Source organism: Azolla caroliniana, unplaced genomic scaffold (assembly GCF_043228905.1).
Source record: "Azolla caroliniana isolate FFs.n. ecotype wild unplaced genomic scaffold, voAzoCaro1.0.p SCAF_5, whole genome shotgun sequence".
NCBI classification, from domain to species: Eukaryota; Viridiplantae; Streptophyta; class Polypodiopsida; order Salviniales; family Salviniaceae; genus Azolla; species Azolla caroliniana.
In genome coordinates this window covers 18,016,705-18,043,232 of record NW_028230440.1, presented here as the reverse complement: position 1 = coordinate 18,043,232, position 26,528 = coordinate 18,016,705, and the positions used below count along the sequence as shown (strand labels likewise).

Below are 26,528 nucleotides of genomic sequence, written 5' to 3'. Positions count from 1 at the left end.
ACTTACGGCTGTTTGAGGAAATGTTTTGTCAATAACTATCTACTAAAGGATGTTTTGTCATCTACAAACTGACAAGAGTTACTAGGATTGCATGTTTAGTTGGCATGAAACAATATTCGAACCCATATCTCCAAATTTGCAATATGACTCTCACTTTGTGCTACACCCATATCGATCTTAATAACAAGGTTCACAATTGAACTTGGCCCATCTACTTCCAAATGGCATAAAATGTATAGGGAAGAGCTACACAAACCTACCACCAATCTAAGTAGTTGCCATAGGACCAAGCTACTCAAAAAGTTATTTGAGTAACTTTCTAGCTACCTAGCTATGAAACAATTCACTTTGTTGCTACATAGCTACAAACCAACTCGATTAATTAGTAGAGATAGGTTACGATTAGAATTTAGCCTAGATTTTCAAAGCACGTACACAACATATGCAATCGAACATCTTCATATATCTAGCAAAAGGTCTCTTAGTTGTTGAACAAATGCAAAATGATGTTCTTCCTTTTTTTGGATGTAATAACCTTTGTAAGTTTGCTAAAGGCAGGTGGCACTGTAGGAGTGGTTAACAAGCATAGAAACTCGCAATGGAATCATGAGTAAGAGGCTGCTAGAAGACAATATTGAGCTTGGAAATGCTTTGTTGGACATATGCTATATGTGGCAAGCTTGAAAAGGAAAAAATAAAAATAAAAACAGTCAATGATATTCAGTTTGAGATGTGGTCTCTTGGATGTATGGTAGGTGTTGATCTCTGTTAGATACACAATATGTATTTGATATTCTTGCAATCAGAGATGTTCTCTTGTGGAATGCATCTATTACAGGATAGGTTGACCATGGCTTAGCAGAGATTTTTTGTGGTTTACTTGGTGAGGCACAAGAAATATTTTCAACGCTTTGATTTTGAGATACAAGGATGTGGGAGACAATGATTTTGGCCTTGAGAAGTTTGCCAAGGTGGCAGGGAAAGAGTGGTTGACATGCATAGAAAATCACATTGAAATTATGAGTAAGAGGCTATTAGAAGACAATATTGAGCTTGGGAATGCTTTGTTGGACATGTATGCTATATGTGGCAAGCTTGAAAAAGCACAAAAAATAGTCGATGATATTTCAGTTCGAGATGTAGATACACAAGATGTATTAATTTGGATATTCTTGCAAACAAAGATGTTCTCTTGTGTAATGCATCTATTACAAGATATGTTGAGCATGGCTCAACGAAGATTGGTAGTGTAAATGTGGAGCAATAATTGAAGCCTGAGCATTGTTTGAGAATTTATTGTTGGTGGAAAGAAATGGGTGATCCTCATGATGTTCGTGAAAGTAATGTCAATAGGAAGGATCAAGGTTTTCATTTCCAACAAGGAGTGGATGTGGCAGGACGACATAATTTGAAGAATGTTCTGCATGCTATGGGTCTCCGAAGTTGTGTGAGCATACAAGTGGTTCATTGTCTTAATGCATATGGGGTAGTTTTAGAATCACAACCCAAGGAGGAGAATGGAGGGAATGTAGAAACAAGTTGGAAGCTTGTTTACTCAGGAGATACAAGACGTTGTGAAGAAATGGTTGAAGCTTCAATTGGACCTACGATTTTAATACATGATGCAATTTTTGATGATAGCATGCATGTTGGAGCGATCATGAAAAATCATAGTACGACAAAAGAAGCAATACAAGTTGCAAAATCTTCTAGAGTGTATCAAATCATTCTCACACATTTCAGTAAATGTAACCCAAAAATTCCTATTTTCGGTGACAACTATACAAGCCATGCTTGCATTGCATTCGATATGATGACTGTAAATTTGGTGGATTTGCTGTTAGTACCAAGGTTAATACACTTTTCAAAGATGAAATGTTACTAGATGATGATATAGAAATGGTAGCTTGAAATAAAACCAACCTGGGGTTGAAGGGAATAGAAGGATATTAAAATGGTCCAAGAAAAGGCATTCATATGACCAGATTGAATGACTCCTTTAGAAGAACACTTGCAAATTCTTTTATAATGAAGGCAAGTTGAAGGTTTCCATTTATCGCACATGATTCGAGGAATGTGGTACAATGGTTTGCCATGTTATTGGGATATATTGAGTAGGATAAGAATGGGGATGCTATACAACTCTATCCTTGAATGCCTATGCAAGGTCTCTAATTATTATGATTTTCTGGTATGTTGAAAGCAAGTGGCAACATAGGAGAATGGGTAGTCATACTGAAATCAAATTAGATGTTGACTTGGGTCTTAGTTAAATGAAGGATCCATGGCTAGCCATTGGGATAGTCCTTTTTTTCTCTTCTTTTCCATCTATTTTGTAGTTTGTACCTGATAGGTTTTTTTGAAAACTAATGGAAGGATATTTTGTTTTGGAAAAAAAAAAGGCCTCTTACTTGAATAGGTCTTGATGGAGTCATCTTCCACGTGATCAATGTGAAACTTTAGTTAAGATGAAGATCAAGGTACAAAACGCATACATCAAACCATCTTAATAATTGTTTGACATTACACTAGTTTATTTTGTTGGGGAGTAAAGAGATTTTCAACTACATTTGAATTTTATTTGGTGATATATACTTCCTGTCAGGAACAGTACTGAGACAGAGAAGGAATTAGTACTAAACGAAGGATTAGTACTATGAGAGGTGTGGAACTTCTTCGAGAGAGAAGGAAGAAGTGAGCGAGACGGAGAGAGAGAGAGAGAGTGATCGAGTGAGAGAGAGAGTGATGATAAGAAAGATATGTATTATATGAAGAGAATATACAATGGTGGCTAAAAGGCTTAAGACTGGCGTTGAACCAATTTGGTTCAACATAATGCCTAGTGCCCTCTTTTATAGTGTTTTCAGGAGTAATCCTGAAGCTTCTAGAATGTTCCAAAGAAATCTGGAATATACACTTAATTTCCTATAATAAAATGTAAATGAAAATAATATCCCACGTATTACAATAGATGATCTAATGGTCAAGAGCTCGACCCATATAACCTAAGGTCATGGGTTCGAGTCTTGCCATATCATGACACTATCCCCCCTTTAAAACGACGAGTGTCACGAGTCGTCTTGGATTGAGGACCTGGTTTGTGTGGATATTGACAATGGAAGTCTTCAAGAGGAGCACGAGCATTGGTCACATTCTCGATCGGTTCCCACGAACATTCGTTGGGGCTATAGCCTAGCCAATCGACTAGATAGTAGAGCTTGTTGTGAACAATCTTGGAATCAAGGATGGCGGCAACCTCGTACTCCGGCCCATCTTCAAGCTCGATCGGGGGTGGAGGTTGGATAAGACGTCCTGGGATGGTGCTCTCGTGGTAGGGTTCGAGGAGAGAACTATGAGGAGGTAGCTCGAGACGAAAAGCGACATCATTAATTTGTCCAATAATACGGAAAGGACCTAATCGCCGATAATCTAACTTCTCACAAGGACAAGTAGTCTTGATGTGTCATCGTAGCAACCACACCCGATCTCCAATATTAAAACTGGATGGAAGTCGATGACGATCTGCGTAGACCTTGTGTGTTTGTTGAGCTTGCTGGAGATGAGTAGATAAATACGTTTATATCTTGCGTAACTGCTCCAAACGATCCTCCGCGCACGGATTTGTGGACACCTCTGGGGTTTCAAGTACACTCCACCGGGGGTGATATCCCATATAAGCATAAAATGGCGTAACTTTAGTGGATGCGTGGATAGAGTTGTTATAGGCAAATTCGGCGAAGCGGAGAATATCTGCCCAGTCATCTTGATGATAGCTGAGAAAGCACCGCAGATACTGCTCCAACGTTTGATTTGTTCGTTCAGCTTGGCCGTCGGTTTGTGGGTGGTAGCCGGAGGAGAGGTTACAAGTGACCTTGAGCATGTTAAAAAGGTGCTTCTAGAATTTTGACACGAACTGGGGTCCACGGTCGCTGATGATACTATCAGGAAGTCCATGATGCCGACATACTTCACGCATGACAATGCAGTGTCTTCACTAGAGATCTCCTTAGTACATGGCAAGAAATGAGCCATCTTCGTATATCGATCGACCACAGTTAGAATCGCATTGAACCCCTTAGAGACTGGAAGATCTGTGATGAAGTCTAGAGCAATGGATTGCCACGGCTTGCTTGGAATTGGTAATGGTTCTAATAAACCATATGGATGATGCCTTGGCATTTTCGCTCTGCAACATGTATCACAAGTCCGAACAAAATCCTCGACAAATTGTCGCATATAGGGCCACCAGAATGTTCGTTGTACTAAATGTAATGTTTTAGTACTACCAAAATGCCCAGCTGTATATGTGTCATGACAGTTTTGTACTACTCAAAGGCGGCAAGAACCATTAGGAACATACAAAAGTTCTTTAAAGAAGACTAATCCATCATGGTATTTGAATTGCCGATAGTCCGTACCTGGTGGTTGCAACTGTGAACACGACGCTCGAGAGGGATCAATTTGTGCTAGTATAGCTTGGGCGAATGCATCTGTCTTCAAGTCTTCACGTATGGTATCGATAACGCGGGAATCCATAGGCATGTCAAAGATCTTTGTTGCTTGTAGTCGTGCCGGTCCCAAGATGACTTGTTTTTGGTTATCGAAAGCTGGCTCGCCGGGACGGGGTGCTAGATACGAACGTCGTGATAATGCATCTGCCTTCCCTTGGTGCCTCCCCGGACGATATGTAATTTTGAAGTCGAAACGCGTGAGGAAGTGGGCCCACCGAGCTTGACGTCAATTCAACACACGAGCATCCTGAAAGTAGGCAAGATTCTTGTGGTCACTAAATACGGTGACTGGATGAGAGGATCCCTCCAGAAAATGCCTCCATTGCATAAAAGAATCCACTATTGCCAATAGCTCCTTATCATGAATTTCGTAGTTGATTTCGGCGACGTCAAACTTGCATGAGTGAAAAGCCACAGGATGTAGCTTCTCATCATTCCCCTGTTGTGACAGAATGCTCCCCAATGCAAAATCCGATGCGTCAGCTTCGATAATGAATGGTTTTTCCGGATTGACATGAGCTAGAATTGGAGCCGATGTAAATGCCTTTTTAAGACTCTCGAAATCCATGTTCGTTTCTTCAGACCAGATGAATGGTTGTCCCTTCCTGGTAAGTTGTGTGAGAGATAGAACGATCTTTGAGTAATCTTGTATGAACTTCCGGTAAAAATTGGCAAAGCCTAAGAAGCATTGCACATCCCACACCGAACGCGGATTCTGCCATTCTACCACCATTTTGACCTTAGCTGGGTCCATGGAGATGCCTTCTGACGAAACGATGTAGCCGAGAAATTCCACCCGAAACTACATTTTTCCAGCTTTGCATACAGACCATGTTCTCGAAGTTGTTTTAGTACTAATAGTACATGAGAATCATGTTCTTCTTGGGTCTTTGAATAAACCAGTAGATCATCCAAATAGATGATCAAACAATCATCCAATAGATCTCGGAATATATCATTAGCCATGTGCTGGAAGACTGTCAGCGCATTAGTGAGGCCGAACGGCATGACCGTATATTCGAAGTGCCCATATCTGGTGCGAAACGCGGTCTTCCATTCGTCTCCTGGTCGGATCCGTACGAGGTTATATGCTCCCCGTAAGTCGATCTTCGTGAAGAACCTGGCACCATTGATCCGTTCTAAAAGACTTGAGATAAGGGGAAGAGCATACCTATTCCTGATTGTAACCTTATTCAAGCCACGTTAATCAACAACGAGACGAAGCGATCCATCTTTTTTCTTGACGAAGAAAATGGGCGCGCCGGTTGGAGATTTCGAATGCCGAATGAAACCATTTTCCAAATTCTCCTCTATATAGGCCCGAAGGACTTCCAGCTTGATTGGTGACAAATTGTAGATTGGTCCCCATGGCGGCTCTTTTCCCAGTTGTAAATCGATGGGGCAATCGTACGGTCGATGATGAGGGTGTGTTGGCTTGTACTTTATCGAACACATCGGCGTAATGACGATACTTCTCGGGAAGTTGAACGGTGGATTCTTCTTTAGTGGTGCTGGAGGGGTTTACTGATATTGCAAAGAGGAACATTTCCTCCTTGCGCCCTTCTTTACGCAACTGACGTAGCGAAATGGTTGCCATCTTCTGAGTTGACCCTTGGGTTTGTCGACACCGGATTTCTCCTGTTCTCCAATCTATGTCTGGGTTATGTAACTCGAACCACGGTAATCCTAAAACTATAGGATGTTCTGGGATACTAATAATATTAAATGATACTACACATGCTAAGTTATCTAGGACAATATTAATGGGCTCTGACTCTTCTATGATATTTCCGGAAGCAATGGGACGCCCATCAATGACTACTACAGAGGCTGGACACTGGAGTTTTCTTAGGGATATCTTATGAGCTTGAGCAAATTTCTTATCCATAAAGCAAGAGTTAGCTCCGGAATCTAGGAGTGTTAGGACATGTACTAGAGGGGTACTTTTAGTACTAACTATTACTTGGGCTACGAACACATCACTAACTTGCTTAGAGGGAATGGAACCACTAATGGGCTGCACAGATCTAGGGTTGTCCAACCAAACGGCTCCTATTTTGGCTGGACTTAGTCGTTTAACTCTTCTTCTAACTGACTAAGGACATCAAATTTGTTTGCTAGATCTGGGATATTAGTACTATTAGGACTATCAGGTATTCCTACTGAAATAGGCTCGGGTTTACTACAATTAGAACTAGCGACTATTTGGTTTACCTGTCTTCTTGGCCTATGGGGGCAATTTATTGCGATATGTCCTGGTCCACCGCAGTAAAGACATAGTCGATTTGTACGGCGTCGCTGCTTTTCTTCTTCGGATAATGGCCCTCGACGACGTGTAGTGTCAATCTCCATCGGAGTCGGAGTATTCGCTCGAGGCGCATTATATGACTCCCTCGGAAAAGGTCTTGCTACCACTGAGGCGTAGGTGGGCTCTGATCTTGCCCTCGGCATCTGTAGCTATCGTTCTGAACGTCGCTCAAAGAGGCGGTTGTCACATCTTACCGCGCGACTGATTGCTTCTGTTAAGGACTTTGGCTCTTCGGGGAAGGTCAAGAGTAAATCCTTGACGTCGTTGCGTAAACCATAACGGAATTGCTCCATCAACGCTTGATGATCCCAAGGAATATCGGCGGCGAGTAGACGAAAATCTGCAGCGTATGCGGAGGCTGGACGGTCACCTTGGCGTAATCGTCGGATTTTGTTGATTGCGGTCCTGATGCTGTTAGTATCTCCGAAACATGCTTTAAACTCACCTAGAAACTCTTCAAAATTGTTGAGTAACGGAGATTCCTTTTCTAATAGTGGAGCGAACCATGACAACGCCGAGCCACTTAACAAAGTGCCTACTAAACCCACTCGTGATGCATCGGTGGGATATCGAGAAGGATGCATTTGAATAACTAATCGTACCTGGTTAAGGAACCCTCTAAACTGCGATCGCGTTCCATCAAACTTCGTGGGAAGGCCAATCTTGGGTTCTTTATGAATCCCTTGTGTTCCGGGCCCTTGTTGTTGCATCGCTACGATGGTTGCTTCGAGTTGTTGCACGCGTAACGCAAGTTCCCCATGTTGTTGTTGCGTTTGCTGCTTTTCTAAGGAGATTTGCTGAAGATCCCCCAACAACCGTTGGTTTTCTTGTTCCAAAGCATGGAACTTCTCCTTCAAGCATTGAAATTCCGAGAAAACAGATTGATATTCTTCAACACTAACAATGGCCATGGGATGGAAGAAAAGAGGAATAAAAGATTAGTAGGAAACGAGAGAGACAGAATGTAGGGAAAATTGGTTCAAACTGTCAGGAACAGTACTGAGACAGAGAAGGAATTAGTACTAAACGAAGGATTAGTACTATGAGAGGTGTGGAACTTCTTCGAGAGAGAAGGAAGAAGTGAGCGAGACGGAGAGAGAGAGAGAGAGAGAGAGTGAGTGATGATAAGAAAGATATGTATTATATGAAGAGAATATACAATGGTGGCTAAAAGGCTTAAGACTGGCGTTGAACCAATTTGGTTCAACATAATGCCTAGTGCCCTCTTTTATAGTGTTTTCAGGAGTAATCCTGAAGCTTCTAGAATGTTCCAGAGAAATCTGGAATATACACTTAATTTCCTATAATAAAATGTAAATGAAAATAATATCCTACGTATTACAATAGATGATCTAATGGTCAAGAGCTCGACCCATATAACCTAAGGTCATGGGTTCGAGTCTTGCCATATCATGACACTTCCCAAGCTAATTTGAGAGGAACTCTCTACATTGAGTTGTTTGAAGACATTTCATGTTCAAGTCTAATTCCTTCTTCTCCATCCTATGCCATAATAAAAATTCTAAGAACCTTGGCCCTTAACATTCTTTCTACCCACATCATGGTGACCCTATTTAATTTATGATTGGGATGAAGATGACATGACCAATTCTTTTGTCATCATCATTCCATTTAGGTTGGCAATCCCAACTAATTACACGTTTGTATGAAAGATTAGTGTCAATGTTTAGCCCCATGTTTGAAAACTTGCAAATAAGCGATAACTATCTATTGAATGGTTGGGAAGAGAGTCAATGCCATGGTGATGTGGTCTATGTTACGAAGTCATCTTTAGAATTTCATGCAAATAAAATATCCCTACCATCATGTCATGAATCTATCTAATGTAAGCACGAAAATAAGAAAATAAATGTGCAGTTGATGGACTAAAAGGTACTGCTGGGTAGTTATCATAGACAAATGTTGATGGTGGATGAAGCATTTATTACTGTACTAGAGACTAAATAGTGAGGGGGTTTATGGATTGGCTTTGCTTGGGGAAATAATATGTATACTTGAAAAACATAATAATTCTATTCTTTGATGGAGAAGGATGTTGCTATGGGAGGACGAAGCATTGCTATGGAGTGATAGGGAGGTTATTTATAGATTTTTATTATAACGTAATTTGTAGTGTTTGATACTTTTTGGCAGGTTTTATTATGTACGTAATGGACTATGACGCGGTGTCATTGGGCAATTACCATGGACAGATGTTGATGGTGGATGAAGCATTTACTATTACTATTAGACTGGACAGTTAGTGGGTTTAAGGATCGGGTTTGCTTGGGGAAGTCTTCCGTATACTTGAAAATCTTAATAATGCACTTTTTGTTGGAGAAGGACGAGGTTATGTGAGGAGGAAGCATTTCTATAGAGTGACATGGAGGTTTATTTTATATAATTTTATTACAACTTACTTCGTAGAGGTTATACTTTTTGGCAGATTTTATTGTGGAGTTGATGGACTATGGTGCACTACCGTTGGGCGGATACCATGGACAGATGTTGATGGTGGATGAAGGATGAAAGATTTACTAGTATTATAGAATATATTGAGGGGGTTTAAGGATTGGCTTTGCTTGGGGAAGTCGTCCGTAGACTTGAACAACATAATAATATTTTTTTGTTGGAGAAGGATGTGATATGGGAGGAGGAAGCATTTTATCTATTTTTATTAGACTGGACATTGAGGGGGTTTAAGGATCGGTTTTGCTTGTGGAAGTCATCCATATATACCTAAAAAGCATAATAATGTGCTTTGTTGGAGAAGGATGAGGTTATGGGAGGAGGAAGTATTTCTATTGAGTGATAGGGAGGTTTATTTTATATGTTTCATAACTTACTTCGTATTGTTTGACAGATTTTATTGTGTAACTGATGGACTATGGTGCACTGCCATTGCGCAATTACCATAGACAGATGTTGATGGTGGATGAAGCATTTACTAGTACTATTAGACTAGATGTTGAGGGGGGTTTAAGGATTAACTTTGCTTGGGGAAGTCATCCACAGATTTGAACAACATAAATAATTTTGTGTTGGAGAAGGATGATGATATGGGAGGAGGATGCATTTTTATGGAGTGACAGGGACATTGGATACATTAGTTGTACCCTACTGGGAAGCCGTCCTTATAGGAAAATCTTTTTTAGTCTAAGTTAGTGGTAGAGATGGATGATGTTAATGGATGATGAAGTAGTTCCAGGGAGCGATAGGGAGGCTTGATTATGTTTACATTTAGTTTTCAAATTTGGGGAGCGGTTTTTTCATTTTTTCTGGTGAGGATGAGTGGAGTCAAACTGTCAAAAGGTGTTGTATTAGGATGTATACATTTGGCAGTATATCTTCTGTGTTGCTGGCTATGGGCATGCGGAAGAAGGATTGAAATGGTTCAAAGCTAGGAGCTGTGAGGGCGTGTCTCAGAACGCAACTACTTTGGTTTCTATCTAAGGAATAGCTTGTTGCAATGTGTTGATTGCAAATTATACGAAACATGAACATGAGCATGTTAAAGAAGTATTGAAATGGTTCATATCTATGTATTGTGGAATTCATTGATTATGGGATACACTGAATATGGGCCTTTTAGTGATGTTTTCAAATGTATTCAGCAAATGAAGTTGGAGGAGACTGTTCCAAAGGCTGTAACATATTTGTGATGCTTGAAAGCATGTGGAAGAGTAGGAGACATTGGGAAAGTACGAAGACTGTAGGTAGAGATTGTATGGGATGGTCTCAAAAGTGATATTTGTATTGAGAATAGTGCGATAGGGATGTATGATAGGTGTTGATATCTGTTAGATGCACAAGATGTATTTGATACTCTTGCAAACAGAGATGTTCTCTTGTGGAATGCATCTATTACAGGATATGTTGAGGATGGCCCAACAAAGATTGTTTGTGGTTTACTTGGTGAGGCACAATAAATATTTTCAAAGCTTCGATTTAGAGATACATGGATGTGGAATACAATGATTTTAGCCTTGGGAGGGTTTTTTTATTTCAAGAGATGGATTTGAAGCACTGAAATGTTTTCAACGTATGCAAAGTGAAGGACTTTCTCCTGTTGTAATATTATTTCATTTGCATTTTAAAGTCTCTCATATTCTCCAAAGAGGTTTTCTAGCAAAGATTACCCATTTTGGAAGTAGCTTTGTTTAGATGTATGCAAAATGTGGTGACCTAGTGAAAGTTGAACAAGTAGTTATTGAACTACCCATGAAGATTATTGCACCTGGGAATGCTCGCATCATAGGATGTATTCAATGTGGTCAAACTTATGATGATATAAAATGGATTATTTTAGTCCACCTTATGTGTCTCTGCTCAAGTAGGTTTTTGGACCATGTTCCACCTTGATTTGTAGTCTCTTGGAATGCATTGTTTGCCGGCCTAGCTCAGAACTGGCTATACTAAATTTCACAACGTGATAAGGGTTTTTGTTTATTTCAAGTTCATGATCAAATTGTTAGAAGGGGATTTGTGAGAAGGATGTTATGTTGGGCACGGTGTTGGTAGATAGGTATGTGAATTGTGGTATGCTTGAAAAAGGACAAAAAGTGCATGGTGAGCTTCTTGTTAGGACTCTATACTCTTCGAATCACTCATTACTGGGTATGATCAACATAGAAAGACAATGCAAAGTGAGGGTCTCTCACCAGATAGGATCACATATATTTGCATCCTTAAGGCATTTGGAAACAGTGGATTTAGTGTAAAAGGGGAAAAGATTCATGATGAGAGTATAAATAAAGGTCTCTTCATGGAGGAAGATATCGTGCTTAACAATGCTTTGGTGAATGCAAAAGATGGATTGGAAAAAGATCCTTTTGTTGGTACCGTAAATGTGGAGCAACAATTGAAGCCTGGGAGCTTTTTGAGAATTTATTGTTGGTGGAGATATGGTACAATGGTATGTCATGTTATTGGGCTTTATTGAGCATGATAAGGAGGATGTTATACAACTCTATCCTCGAATGCTTGTGCAAGGCCTCTAACTACTATGATGACATTGTTTGGTATGTTGAAATCAGGTGGCAACATGGGAGAATTGGTAGACATACTGAAATGTAATTAGATGTTGAGACAGATCTTAGTTAAATGAATGATCCATGGCTAGCCATTGGGATAGTCGTTTCTTTTCCATCTATTTTGTAGTTTGTAGCTGGTATGTTTTTTGAAAACTAATGGAAGGATATTTTGTTTTGAAAATAAGAAAATAAATAGATGGAGAGAGAAAGAAGGGTGCCAATCCCCCTCACCATCCCTAAATTGTATCACATACCGCTACATATGGACTTCAAGTCGTACTTGGCACTAGCATGTGCTCACCACAAGAGTCTATTATTCAAAATATCACAATCTTGATGTAGTTGAATGATCCCCCTTATGAGGTTAGTTAGGTCTCTAGTCCCTAGGCAAGTTCACAATTGGCTTTTAAGGGTTGTCTCAATTTGAAGGATTCAAAATAGTCCTCCCTTCTTTACATTTTCAATTATCCTCACACTCGCATGCTCGTGTGTATAAAACTATGGTAAAAACTACTACAAGATAAGTTATGGTTATGCTCGTAGTACAATGTCTACCTACTTGGTAGACATGCAAACATTAGAGATTGTGAGTGGGTAGCCTTTTCGAACATATAGAATACTCAAATTGGTTAACAACAACTGTTGGTTGTGTTAAGGTTCGCATGAAATTCTACCCTTACATTTTCCTAGATAACATCATTGAAAGCATACTCATGGCTTACACACTATGTCTTCTACATTATTTCTATGTGTTTTTTATAAGTATAAACACAAATGTCAACCATCCTTAGCGTAAACCTAAGTTTCTTTGGTCATGCATTATTCTTTAAATTATTTTCACAGTCATGGAGGAGTAGATGAACAATCATGGAGGAGTAGATGGCATGAGTGTTTACCAAAGGGATATGTTGTGAAGCAAATGCAAGCGGAAGAGGGAGGTCTAGGTGATTGAGGTTGACTCCTTAATTGTTTCGATTGCAATAATAATGAAGAAGGGTGTGAAATCATTGTCTTTAGACATTCATATTATTTCGATTCAAACTTTAAATGTATACAAAGAATGGTGTAATAGTAAATCATGTGATCTACAACCTTAGGATTGTGATATAAAAAGCAATGGTCATGAAGCAAAAAAGGATGTGTTGAGCAACATTAAGGTTGTGACTTTGAGCCTCTAGCAACATTTTTGATGTGATGTTCATTAATATGATTTAACTTGATATTGTGCTCCAAAAAAGGACCTTTACCACATTGACCTTAGCATTTTTTTCATAAGAACTAGAGTGAAAATGATGACATTGCCTTTTGATAACAAGTTACAAAAGCATGGGTGAGAACTAATCCTTCTTAATATGAAAGGAAACCACTCTCTTTATCGGAGAAATGATTCAAGGAGATGCGTAACAAGGTTCAATTCGCGGATGTTAAGGCAATTAGAATGTTCAAGTTCCTTCACGAATTTGTCTTTCAAATTAAAAACATTTTTCATAAGCAGCAATTGAATGAATAGTCCAAGAGTGTTTATGATTTAATAGCTAACCTAAATGAAATGCTTAATGGTCATCCACAGATTACAAACAAAGCTAAGTTGGCCATTGTAAACAAAAATGTAAGCAATTGTTTCATTTCTTACAAAATGAATGCCTTGCATAAGAATCCATTAACTTTGAACCTCACTTTTTCTTCTTAGCGTGTGAGAATGAGTTTTGGGAGGGAGCCTTCCACAACGTTGCTTTAGAGAACAAAATGCCCTATTAGAGAATCCCTTTAACATACGGGTTCACTGTAGCCTCTCTTCCTTCTTGCTTTAGCTTATAAGGACGAGTTGAGTTGTATTTCTCCACACATTTTAAAACACATATAGAGTACACGAGACAAAAGAAGGGAGAGAATGCAAAAAAGGTAGCAATAATGCGAGTCTCACTCAAGGAAATGCATAATCGAAAAAAACAAGATGTGGGGGTAAGGATGAATGAATGCAAAGGGGTAAAAAAGTGCGAGTCTCTTTGATACACATGGAGATAGAATGAAAGAAAACATGGGCAAGGGTGAGCACAAAAGGGGCCAGAAATGCGAGACATGCTGAGCTTGAGCTTTAGCCAGAGCCAAAGTTGGAGCCGAAGCCTGAGCTTGAGCCAGAACCAAAGCCAGAGCCAGAGCCTGAACTTGAGCTTGAGCTTGAGCTTGAACCGGAGCTAGAGCTAGAGCTAGAGCTAGATCTTGAGCCATACCTTGAGCCTGAACCTAAGCCCCGAGTGTAAGCCCGGTACGCGGAACTGATAGGAAGACAAATCATGTGGAAGAGAAGTGGAGAGATTACGCAAGACGAAGATGACGTTGGGCACTCTCTTTAGAACACACCTCACTCAATCCATTCCTTCTTCTTCTTCATTTTTCCTTTGTCTTTTGTTGGGCTCTCTCTCTCTCTCTCTCTCTCTCTCTCAAGATATATTAACGTCTCATGGGCCAAATTTGGCCTTAGAAGACATTAATATATCTTTCTTTCTATCTCTCTCTCAATTGTCTCATGGGCCAATTTTGGCCTTACAAGACGTTAATTTTTCTTTCTTTCTTCTCTCTCTCTCTCTCTCTCTCTCTCTCTCTCTCTCTCTCTCTGTTTCTCTCTCCTCAATACAGCCCCTCACCTGCATTTTTCTCCATCACCATCAAAATCGGACAACAAATGAAAACAGATCATCCAAATTGCCCAACAACGGAAACCCATTATCTAAATCGAATAATCTCTTCTTCTTCTTGATGTAGATACTTTGGATCTACTTTTTTTTCTTCTTTCGTCTTTGTTTTTTCGATTCTCTCTCTCTCTCTCTCTCTCTCTTTCTCTCTTTCCCTCCCTAGCGATGGATATGGTAGAGAATGGCAGAGCGATGGCATTTTCTCTTCTCGATAGTCTCTTCTCTATTGGATCCACTTCCTTGCAGCTTGGCATCTTCTACTTCTTGTGTGCCTCCTACTCTCTCGTCGGCCTCATAGCACTGGTAAAACTTTTTCTTCAGTTATTCTCTCTCTCTCTCTCTCTCTCTCTCTCTCTCTCTCTCAAGGTTTACTCTTTTTTGTTTTAGGGCTTACTGTTTCTCTTCTTCGAATGTTTACTGTGTTTTCTAGGGCTTGATGTATTTTGTTTTAGGGTTTACAGTGTCTTCTTGAAGATTTACGGTCTGTGTGTTCTAAAGATTATACTGTGTAATTTAGGTCCAATGTGTTTTCAATTGCTTGGTTGTCAATGAAGATTTGTCCTACATATAGTGTGACATGTGAGATATCCGAATCATTGGACAGAAGTATTGCATAAATAACTGTGATCTATAACTGGAATTTAGTAAGCCTTTATAGATGTGAATTCTCACATTACTAAGCCTTGTTGATGTATCCTATCACATTGTTTATCCTCTTAGATGCGAGTGGAATGTGATACGCAGTTATTGAGTGAGATGTGCTACAGTTTAATGTGTTTACACTCTCTCTAGGTTCGCATTGAATTAATGTCCATGCTTTCGATCCACATTTACAAAATGTTTTTAGTATCCTGGAAAATACTCCACATTATATGATTTGTCATATCGAAATAATCTAGATGGGCAGAGATCTTCAGAAAATGGTTGGGAGTTAGCGTTGAATTATATATTATAACACAGTAAACATTGTTGATGTATGCATAGAATGTGCTTCATATAGGTAATTGGCTATGGCAAGCATTTAGAGTTACTCTTTCACAGGGTTTACTGTGTGTTAAATGTTGAATCTTAGGGTACACTGAACCTCGTGGTTGAAACATTTTGGTTTCATTTACCCAAGGTAGTTGGAACAATTTTCTGGCCCAAAAACTTCATTATCCATGAACTTAAAATCTTTTAACTTCAATCTTAAAAGAGGTGGAAATGATAATGTTGTTATACCATGATATGTAGTTCTAGGCTTTCCTTAGATGTGTTATATACGGAACAATGAGGGATCGATGTTTGTTAATCTGTCATGTTTATCAATCTCTTTTTTATAGCATTTTGCTTGTAGTATCAAGACATGAATTTGCAAACATCTAACAAATTCCTTATCCATTATATATATATATATATATATATATATATATATATATATATATATAGAGAGAGAGAGAGAGAGAGAGAGAGAGAGAGAGAGAGAGAGTATATTATCATTGTTGGAGGTCAAATATGACCTATGAGACCAAAAATATTACATTTCACGCAATATGTGTGAAAGTGAGTAGCGACTCTTGATATTCAAGAACTTTACAAATGAATGTTGCAATCAAGAGTGCACATTGTGGTTGTGAGAGAAATTCGTGCAAGGATTGGGCTTGGTCGAAGATGTGTGGAAAGCATGGTCGAATATGGTCAAAGGCAGAGCATTGTATCAAAGTGTGATACTCAAACACTCGAACTTGTTTAGGGCAAAGTGTGCATACTCGACCACTCTCATCACTTGTACCCCAACGCCCCGTCTCACATCGCAATGCATGTGAGCTAAGTGGCATGGAAGCAATGGTTTGAATGGCATATAATGGGATGGTATGGTTTCCCCATTTTGTGAAGAATAGGGTTTTGTAGTTAGGTGCAAGAAGTGTAGTATAATGTGTGAAGTGTGAGCCTCCACATTTGTCCCATGTCATGATACATTGGCGTTGCAAAAAGGCCTCATTTACAGAGGAATCTAGTGATGCATCATGAAGCAAGTGTGTTGCATCCCATTTATCAAACCATTTTTCTATATCTTGCATCCAACCGGAACACAAAATTTTGCTTTTATGTGTCTTTTGGATCTTTTTGCTCACTTCCCATCCAATCTAGTAAGTCGATGTGAGGGACTTTTTTGAACCTTAAGCATGTATTCAACAACCCTTTCCATGGCCATAATCTCAATAGGAAGTGATCCCGTCTCAAGGAGGAGGAGGGTGTAGGGCGTTTGTTTCTTAACTTGTAGAGAGAGAGAGAGAGAGAGAGAGAGAGAGAAAGAGAGAGTTTATATCCTATCCCATTATACGGAAAAATTGTTTATCCTGGACGGCTATATAAATAACAAATTTAAAAGCTTCAATTTATATCTTTGAAGGTCTATTTTGGTCTTAAATACATTATTTAAGACTTGTGTTGAAAGATAGACTTTTTGGCTCTGTAACATGGCAATTGATCCATATTAAGTACTAAAACTCTCATATGTAGAAGCTAGTTATTCTTAGAATCATTGAAAACATGCAGATACAACTTTACCGCATTCAAATGCGAGCACCAGGGTATGGCTGGACCACACAGAAAGTGTTTCATTTAATGAATTTTAATGTCAATTTTGGTGAGACTTCTTACAAATCTCATGTTTTTCTTCTGATTTTCACAACCAAAATTTCCAATAATGCAATACATGGTGTCAATTACTTGTGCAGTTCGAGCCCTTGTTTTTGGCTTCTACAGGAATGTATTTTCTTTTCGTATTAAGGTGAGCCTCAAAACACTTAAGTTCATTTTTGTGCATTTTGTTAGCCAAGTAAATAAAAGATTTTTATTTTGTTTGGTTGATTTTTATGATTCAGATTTTCACAATTATTCTTTTGGATTTTCCTGGTCTTCTATTCTTTTCTACATATACCCTGCTTGTCCTCTTTTGGGCAGAAATTTATCACCAGGTTTTTGCTTATTTGAAGAAATTTCATTTTGTGACATATGTCCACTAAATGTATAATTCATATGCTGAGTCATTGTTTCTGTAACAGGCTAGAAGTTTGCCATCTAACAAGCTCCGCCCTGGATTTCTTATAATGAATGGTGTAATATATGCAATACAGGTAATATAATCTCAATTTGTTTGAATTCATGGAAAAAACAATGCTTTGTATAGCACGATCATGACTTATATGTGTTTATGTTCTGTTTTTACAGATTCTCTTGTGGATTCTTGAGTGGTTTAGCTACACTGCAGCAACCATAGCCGTGGCAAGATTGTTTTTAGCAGGTGATTAGGAAAAATTGTATACAGCAATATCTGTGAGGTTTCTTAGGATGTTATGAGTATCTGTCATTGATTGTTTTCAAACTGAAACAAGTCACTACAGGTTTTCATACAATATCTCTTGTGTATACAAAAAGAAACCAGCTCTATGATATGAATTCTATCCATAAAATACCTAACACTATGAAAAGGTACACTGGGACTAGATAAGATTTGAATCTACCTTTAATATCTGCAGTGGAATCTCCTCCTACGATCTTATGTGTGTCTGTATATCTGTGATTTGGGCTCAGGAGGTGTCAGGAATTCCATACTTGGTCTAATATTATGATGTTGTGTTTCGGATTTGCAGTTGTTTCCTTATTTGCTGCTGTTGGTTTCTTACTTTTCGGTGGAAGGTGCTTTTTTTCGTCCTTACCAATTTCTTGACTAAAATTAAACCAATAAGTATTTTTATGTTTGTATGGGTTTGCACTTGTGAAGGTTATTCTTGATGCTTCAACAGTTTCCACTTGAGTCGAAAGGTCGACGAAAGAAGCTAAAAGAGGTAGATCTTCTGTTGTTTTTCCCATTTTTTAAATAATTTCCAGTGAAATTTGGAAAAATGCTGTTCAATTAGGCGATGTAGAAGGATTTCAATGTCTTTGAACTAATATTCCCCATGTTAAATGGTTATGAGGGAAAAGTTCAAAAATATCCTTGTCAGTGGTAAACGAGGTTTTTAATCTTTGTTGAACTTTTAAGTAAATCTAGACCCGTCAATCACTGTTCTCAAGTGCATGATTTAATAGTTTGAAACCATAGTTCCTTTACATATTGTTCACATTGAATGATATTTTTGAAAATTTCTCTAAATATTACCAAGAACCTTAGTTCCTTTACATATTGTTCACATTTAATAAACTGGGAATTATCATTACTGATTATAGGTTGGATTCGTAACAGTCATATGCTGCATGTGCTTCATCGTCAGAACAATTGTGGTATGTCTTTGAGATATATAAGCTAATAAATAATGCTTGACTCTGAATTTTGTTAACTTCTCATATAAGTTAATTTGTAACGACAAGTATTAATCAATTATTGCCCGATTTCAGTTTTTCTGAACTTTTCGGTATATAAGTGAAATTAAATTTGAATGATGAGTTTCCCAGGTAGGCTGGTCAGCGTTTGATGAAGATATTGATTTAAGTGTCCTTGATCATCCAATATTGAACCTGATATACTACCTGGTAAGCATCATCTTATGAGGTTGAGGGTTTTCAGGCTCTACAGCTGTATGATGTAAGTTAAGGTTTAGGATTTTGAGTTTTATTGTGACCTAAGAGACATTTGGGGGTGATTTGGTGCTCAAACTCTTTGTCCTATGACTGATAAGGCAAGGACCTGAACCATTAGATCAATCTCTAGTCCATTTGTGAAGTTCAATTTTTCTTAAGTACAAACTGAGAACTATTCATATATATAATGTGCATAATCTTTTGTTTGAGTAGCTGGTCGAGATCTTACCATCGGGCCTTGTGCTATTCATTCTACGGAAGCTGCCGCCGAAAACTCAAATTCGATAAAAGATCAATGATTAGTACCTGGGCTGTCAGGAAAATTCATTGAATAGACAACCAAAGCTGTGTTGGGGCATTTGAAGCTTATTTTTGTGTAGCAATGAGTTTAACTTCTTTAGGAGGGTGCATTTGAAGCTTCTTGGTTGGATGTATTAACCACATGGAGGGCATTTGGAGTTACCATAGTTCCACAGACATTTCTTGCAACTACGATGGTGGAAATGCACACTCCAGTGTTGGTTGAAGACAGCATTGGTTGATGAAAGTGTGTAATGATGGTTTTAATAAAGTCATTGGAGATGAGAATGACAAAATGGCACCTCCTCTTTCTGTCTCTATCTCACCCTCACCCTAATAGACAGAATGAGGCAGAAACTTTCAATTATGAGTTTTCTTTTGAGTCATCTCTTGTGAAATAATAAAAAATTCACATAATTTTTGCTCCACAACTTTTACATCATGGATATTATTCATACACACGAGGCCATGAGAGAACACAATATAGTCCTATTTATCATTTGCATGTGATCCATCCTCTCCACAGCTTGATTGGCAGAGATGGGACAGGGCATTAGTAATTGTTAATCATGGTCCTTTTTAAATTCATTCACATGCATCCAAGATTGTTAACGCTATGTTAACTAGTAAATGAATAAATACTGGTTATAGGAGCCTAGTAAACGCTGTCAGTGAATAGTTGCATATGTATTGGTGCTTCAACAGTCAGGTTTCAGGTTTTGATTAGATTTTAGGATGCCATTTAGAAATGGCTCCTTGTTATTCTTGATTAGATATAAGGTGGGTCCTGGGATGTACCATGTTATGAAGGGTGACACTTGAGTCAGCATCAATCACAAACAATTTCCAATTGATACATCTGCCTCACAAGCCACTTGTATGTGCTGAAGTCCAATACATAATTGTGTTAATGTGAAATATTATGATACAAGCTTGAATTAGGAGCAATTGGTTTTGACTTGGTCTGTTGAACTACATCAATATGAGATATAAATCACATCTCTGTCAACACTCTTGGGTAACACATCTCCCATTTTTGAAGTCTCATGACTGAGCACAAAGCAATATCTCACTACCATCTAGAGATTAATTTGTTGCATTTCTGAAGAGCCATTTGCATGTGCCTGAATAGGTCTTACATTACATTACATTAACATTATATTTGTAAACCCAACTTTATATGTTAATAATGGTTCAACAAAGCATAGTACTTGTCAACACCTAAGTCCAAATTACAAATGATGGTTTACTCCATTAGTGGAATTGGTGGGAACGTACCTTGACTTGACTTGTCAGGCCAAATTATCACAATATATGTAAACTTAACTTCATATGTTAAATAGTGATTTGGACAAAGGATAGTAGTAATTGGACACTGAGGTCCAGTGCAAGGGGTGGTTTATTCATTCAGTGCCATATTGGATGAAACAACAATTGAACCTACTCAAAATATATGGAATGATATTGACTAGGCAATGTGGACAAAGCCACCATAAACAAACTTGTGTAATCCTAAGTAGTTTGGTAACCTAGATTTTGCCCAAAATCACATTCAAAGATGACATACTCACTGTGAAGCCTGTGAAAAACTTGTTTCCAATTTCAATGAAAAAGATTGGCTTTAAGGCTATGAAAGTTTCAGACGGTCAAAGATACATCATGTCTCAAAATAATGGTATGCGCACATTTTTATGAATTTGAACTTTCTCAACGCCATGGTTGTAATCAACATCACAATATATACTCAAGAGGCAACTTAAAAATGATATTTTCTTGCACCAATGTTGTGAGAAATCAACTTGAGTGCAGTCGTTTTAAGCGCTCTGCTTGTGCACTCAGCACATCAATCTGTACTAACAGGTGAGTGACAGAATAGAGAAGCCAGTAGAAAAGGAGAGCCGAAAGAACGAGGATCACATTACGCTGCGTCTTCATCGCCGACTTTGAATACTTCATCTGCTGTACTGTGCAATCCGAGCTACTCTCACACTTTTGCAAGTTTTCAAACTTCCAATAAATATCCAAGAGAAGGAAAAGACAGAATGGAATCACAGTCAAAAGTGGTTGCAACGCACTCCTTGCAACTGAGATGAGCCCCTTTCTGAGCCGCTGGAAACCTGGCAAAGTCACAAGCAAAAGGATGATAGCCTCTGCCCCCACAATATATGTCAATACAATCCACTCCAATGCCATCTTTTCACCTGCACCCAAAAAACCCCTATTTTTATGACACAAAAAAGCATCATATTCAACACAAACATATCATATTACAACGCCAAAAAAAATATCAGTCTACTGCACATTAGCATCATAAAAACTTCACGTATTTGGGCAAATGACTACTAGACAAATAAATCTTTCAGCATTGTTAGCGTGATCTCAATCAAACACTTGGTTTTTGATGTGTAAAAACCATATGGCAATCACTGTGTTGAAGGGGTGGAGGCATGGGGGCCTCCAAACAACCAATGGGCTGGGGCAAAAAAGAAGACCAAGGAGAGAGACTTTTGGAACAATCTGAGGATCTCATTTTGTTTACAAATTACTAGAATTTTGGTATACACACCCCTGGGGAAAAATATGAGAGCATATGGTTAAAACTACCTTAGCAACATCATTTATGACAGCCTACCCTTGGTAATACACAACTCCTCCAAAGTGCAGGTTTTCTGAATACTAAAACTATACTTCAGAGACACATGAAGACAAAAGTATGGGTAAAAGCATGGTTTAAATACCCTGGCAACACATGCATGATACAATCCATTATATATGATATAAAAAACACCACATTTTATGTCAGAAAACATTAGATCCTGATTTTCTAACTTACAAATTAACATTAAGAAAGAGGGGTAGAGTCACACATTTACCAAGACATGAGGAAAGAGATTAAAAAAACACATCATGGGATGGTAAAATATTATGTGCCAAATGAAAATGCGACTTCAGTATGAAACATATATAAAAAGCTTAGCTTTGTGGTAGAACATGCATAATGTTGACATATTTTGGTAGTGATTTGTGTGAACACACCTAGGATAGTGATGTGTGTGAACACATTTAGGACAGTAATGTGTGAACACACTTAGGATAGTGATGTGTGTGAACACATTTAGGACAGTAATGTGTGAACACACTTAGGACAATGATGTGTGTGAACACACTTAGGACTACAGGGGCATTTTTTCCCTCTTTAGGAGGTTTTTTCCCCCTGTCTAAAAAGACACTTACAACCCTAAAGTGGTGAAGCTTTTTGGGATTCAAAGCAAGAACCCAACACATAAAGATGTCATCAATGATCCTCAATGCTCATAATCACAATTCGTTCTAGTCCTTCATGGGGCAATTCATTGGCTTGTTTTCTATTGCTTGAATAAGGTTTTGTTCCATGTTTACAAACTCCATGTGATGAAAGAGGATAGGTCACAGAATGAAAACTTTGGATCGCATGACCTGTCCTCTTTAATGGAGATAAGGGTTTGACGTTGATGATCTAAAAAGTAGTGTCTGTGGAGGTTGTGACTTTCAATCAGGTGGGAAAATCAACGGAAAATATTGTGAAGCAAACAATCATCTTGATCACACATGTGATTGATGACATTCATGGACCTTGTATAGACACCCAATGGCTTCTCCAGTGTCATAGAATATCTGAGTGAAGGGACAAAATCAGATACTCCATGAAAGTTTATTTGGGAGAGAAAGCATTGAGAAAGCCCACCAGTAGTAACAAGAGGGTCAGCTTGGTGGAATCTCACTTAGGGGGCCAATCAAAGTGATTGTCGTGAAAATTTGATATATGGACATTCAAATATATTTATGAAGAGGATTTCTGGTAAGTTGGCTAGCTCATTGCTGCAGCTACCAAGTTGCAGGGGATTCAGAATCTAGTAAGTGGCCATTTCTATAAAAAATCAATATAGTGATACACCAGCCAAGGGCCCTGTACTAACTCTACTGTATTACCTTACTATGAGATAACTCTACTGAGTGTTCACTTACTATGAACTATCTCTTCTGTATACCCTTAGTTCGAGTTAGTTCAGTTTTTCCAATCACATTAAGTCCAAGGGATTCGACCATATCGCCTAAACACACCGTCTTTGTCTTTGTGATGACTATTTGCCCTGATTCTAGTGGTGCTTCTTATGGCACTTCTTTTGTAGTTTCCTGCTTTAAAAGTGTTGAGCATTTGTCTAACCATGGATAGCTCATGATTCCTCTGTGTGTGTGTGTGTGTGTGTGTGTGTGTGTGTGTGTGTGTGTGTGTGTGTGCAAACAACCATTGGTGAAGAAACATTAGAAAGAAAGGACAGATGAAACCATTAGTGAAGAAACATTAGAAAGAAAGGACAGATGAGAGATCAACAGCCCCCACTAGCCATTACAGAACAATCAAAAGAGAGTCGTGGAATCTTGAAAAGCATACGAAGCTTTTGAATCTCTGTTTCCCTGTGAAGCATGATGCTTTTCTGGAACGAAAAAGCTCAAGGCATTTCAAAAGAAAAAGGAAGGCGAGATTGACCAAACCTGTAGCGGCAGATCTGGAGATTGGGCGAGGAAGCTTTTCAATTTCTGTGGATCTGTCTTGTCTGTGCAGAGGAAGAGAAGAGAAGAGAAGAGAAGAGAAGGAAAGGAAATAGAGTAAAAAATACTACCCACCTTCAAGCCACATGAAGAATTGAAGGCAAGAAGGAAAGGAAAGGAAAGGAAAGGAAAGGAAAGGAAAGGGAGGTCATGGGTTCGAAACCTTCCGGAGCATAAATCGAGAGAGAAAGACACTCTACTCAATTCCACACACACAATGAAACAACACTATGAAACAAATGTTTTCACTCTCCTCGGGATGATGATTGTTGTTATTGCTGGGAAACAGGTCCCTCCGGATGGCATCCGTAAGCCGGATCGGATGAATCCGGAAAGCTATCCGGTGTGAACCGGATCTCGGGACATATCTGTAAATATGTTTCTAATGGGCCTGTCATGGCTATATTTGTAAATAGTCCTGAAGTCATATAAGTATAAATATGACTTAGGGCAATCACTTTATAAGGTTGTTGCTATTATCGTTGTATACATATATACATAGAGAGAGAGAGTGTGTGTGTGTGTGATACAGAACGTCTTTCGGTTGTAACCGCTTTTTGGCGAAGGCATAGAGCTCGAGGTCGTTGCCTCTAAGTCTCTTATTGTACCCCTTTCTCTTATAGTGATAGTTGGCGAAGAAGTGAACGTGGCATCTGACAATGCTGGTGAACTGTGTGTTGAGAAACAAATCGTCAATCCACAAGAGGGGATGCGCTGAAAGTACACAGTTCGGAAACACAGAAAAATAGTGTACACAGATTTGACATGGAAGCCCTCAAATGGGAGAAAACCACGGAGAACGGAGCTTCACTATACATTGGATATACAATGACAAGATTAGAGTACAACACTCTCTACACCGAGTGCATCAACTGCGTAGGGCTCTTGGCGTATGTTGTTACAGAACACAGTTATGGTGCCACTCTCTCTCTCTCTCCTCTCGTTCACACTCTTCTCTATCGCTTGCTACAATGAAGACAAGGTTACTCAATGTATGCATATTATACAACGAATGCATGGAATGGGAAGTGATGTTTGAGAAAGCAAGAGATAGGTTAAACTTCTTGCCGTCTGTGGGAATCGAACCCACGACCACGTGGTTAAAAGCCACGCGCTCTACCGACTGAGCTAAGACAGCCATGCCGTGTGTCTTAGGTTGTTCAATGTATACATATTGTGCAACAAATGCATCAAACGTGAAGGAAAGTTTCAGAAAGCAAGAGATGGTTGAGCTTCTCTCCGTCCGTAGGAACCAAACCAACAACCACGTGGTTAAAAGCCACACGCTCTACCCGCTGAGCTAAGATGGCCATGCAGTATGAAGTGGGTTTGTCCTAGGTTGTTGAATTATATTATGATGGTTAATCTATGCGAGAGACACGCCCTCCTCATCTTTGAGAGAGAAAAAGTGCATCCAAATCGATGTAAGGAAACACGGCCGACTTCTCATACTAAACCTCGGCCACAATACAAGTTTGCTCAATGTATGCATATTGTACGACGAATGCATGGAATGGGTAGGGAAGTTTGTGAAAGAAAGAGATGGGTTGAACTTCTCGCCGTCTGTGGGGATCGAACCCATGACCACCTGGTTAAAAGCTACGCGCTCTACCGACTAAGATAAGTCAGCCATGCAGGGTGACATTGGTTTCTCCTAAGGTGTAGAATTATGTTATAATGGTGAATGTATGCGAGAGACACTCTCTCCTCATCTTCGAGAGAGAAATAGAGCATGCACATCAATGTAAAGAAACACGACCGACTTCTCATACTAAACCTCGCCCACATGACAAGGTTGCTCAATATATGCATATTGTACAAGAAGTCACACTAATCCTCGCCCACAAGACAAGGTTGCTCAATGTATGCATATTATACAACGAGTGCATGGAATGGGAAATGAAGTTTGAGAAAGCAAGAGATAGGTTAAACTCCTCGCCGTTTGTGGGAATCGAACCCACAACCACATGGTTAAAAGCCACGCGCTCTAGCGGCTGAGCTAAGACGACCATGTCGTGTGTCCTAGGTTCTACAATTATATTATGATGGTGAATCTATGCGAGAGACACTCTCTCCTCATTTTCGAGAGCGATGCAAATCAATGTACGGAAACACTACCGACATCTCATACTAAACCTCGCCCACAAGATAAGGTTCCTCAATGTATGCATATTGTACAAGAAGTCATACTAAACCTCGCCCACAAGCCAAGGTTGCTCAATGTATGCATATTGTACAACGAATACATCAAATGTGAAGGAAAGTTTGAGAAAGCAAGAGATGGTTGAGCTTCTCTCCGTCTGTGGGAACCAAACCAACAACCATGTGGTTAAAAGCAAGAGATGGTTGCTCAATGTATGCATATTATACAATGAATGCATGGAATGGGAAGTGATGTTTGAGAAAGCAAGAGATCGGATAAACTTCTCACCGTCTGTGGGAATCGAACCGACAACCACGTGGTTAAAAGCCACGTGCTCTACCGACTGAGCTAAGACGGCCATGTCGTGTGTCTTAGGTTGCTCAATGT

At 39.1% G+C, this 26,528-nt stretch overlaps 2 protein-coding genes and 3 non-coding genes across 5 annotated transcripts; 1 reads left to right on the top strand and 4 right to left on the bottom strand.

The window, feature by feature from the left end:
• The first annotated feature begins 14,438 nt into the window (after positions 1–14,438).
• LOC147864317 (tobamovirus multiplication protein 1-like) lies at positions 14,439–19,839 on the top strand. The gene is made up of 11 exons (XM_087320060.1): positions 14,439–14,848; positions 17,084–17,174; positions 17,266–17,318; positions 17,413–17,505; positions 17,593–17,664; positions 17,759–17,831; positions 18,181–18,226; positions 18,312–18,375; positions 18,758–18,811; positions 18,983–19,060; positions 19,322–19,839. Exons 1-11 carry the CDS (start codon positions 14,711–14,713, stop codon positions 19,394–19,396), a joined length of 837 nt encoding a protein of 278 aa, XP_087176186.1. The 5' UTR covers positions 14,439–14,710; the 3' UTR covers positions 19,397–19,839.
• A 1,151-nt stretch (positions 19,840–20,990) lies between these two features.
• LOC147864316 (uncharacterized) lies at positions 20,991–24,052 on the bottom strand. The gene is made up of 2 exons (XM_087320519.1): positions 23,942–24,052; positions 20,991–21,609 (listed from the first exon to the last, which is right to left on the bottom strand). The coding sequence occupies exon 2, from the start codon at positions 21,599–21,601 to the stop codon at positions 21,203–21,205; it is 399 nt and encodes a 132-aa protein (XP_087176645.1). The 5' UTR covers positions 21,602–21,609; positions 23,942–24,052; the 3' UTR covers positions 20,991–21,202.
• A 1,011-nt stretch (positions 24,053–25,063) lies between these two features.
• On the bottom strand, positions 25,064–25,136 carry TRNAK-UUU (transfer RNA lysine (anticodon UUU)). Its single transcript has one exon. It is a non-coding gene; the product is annotated as a tRNA-Lys (tRNA).
• A 798-nt stretch (positions 25,137–25,934) lies between these two features.
• Positions 25,935–26,007, bottom strand: TRNAK-UUU (transfer RNA lysine (anticodon UUU)). The gene has a single exon. It is a non-coding gene; the product is annotated as a tRNA-Lys (tRNA).
• A 419-nt stretch (positions 26,008–26,426) lies between these two features.
• TRNAK-UUU (transfer RNA lysine (anticodon UUU)) lies at positions 26,427–26,499 on the bottom strand. The gene has a single exon. It is a non-coding gene; the product is annotated as a tRNA-Lys (tRNA).
• Between the last annotated feature and the right edge of the window lie 29 nt (positions 26,500–26,528).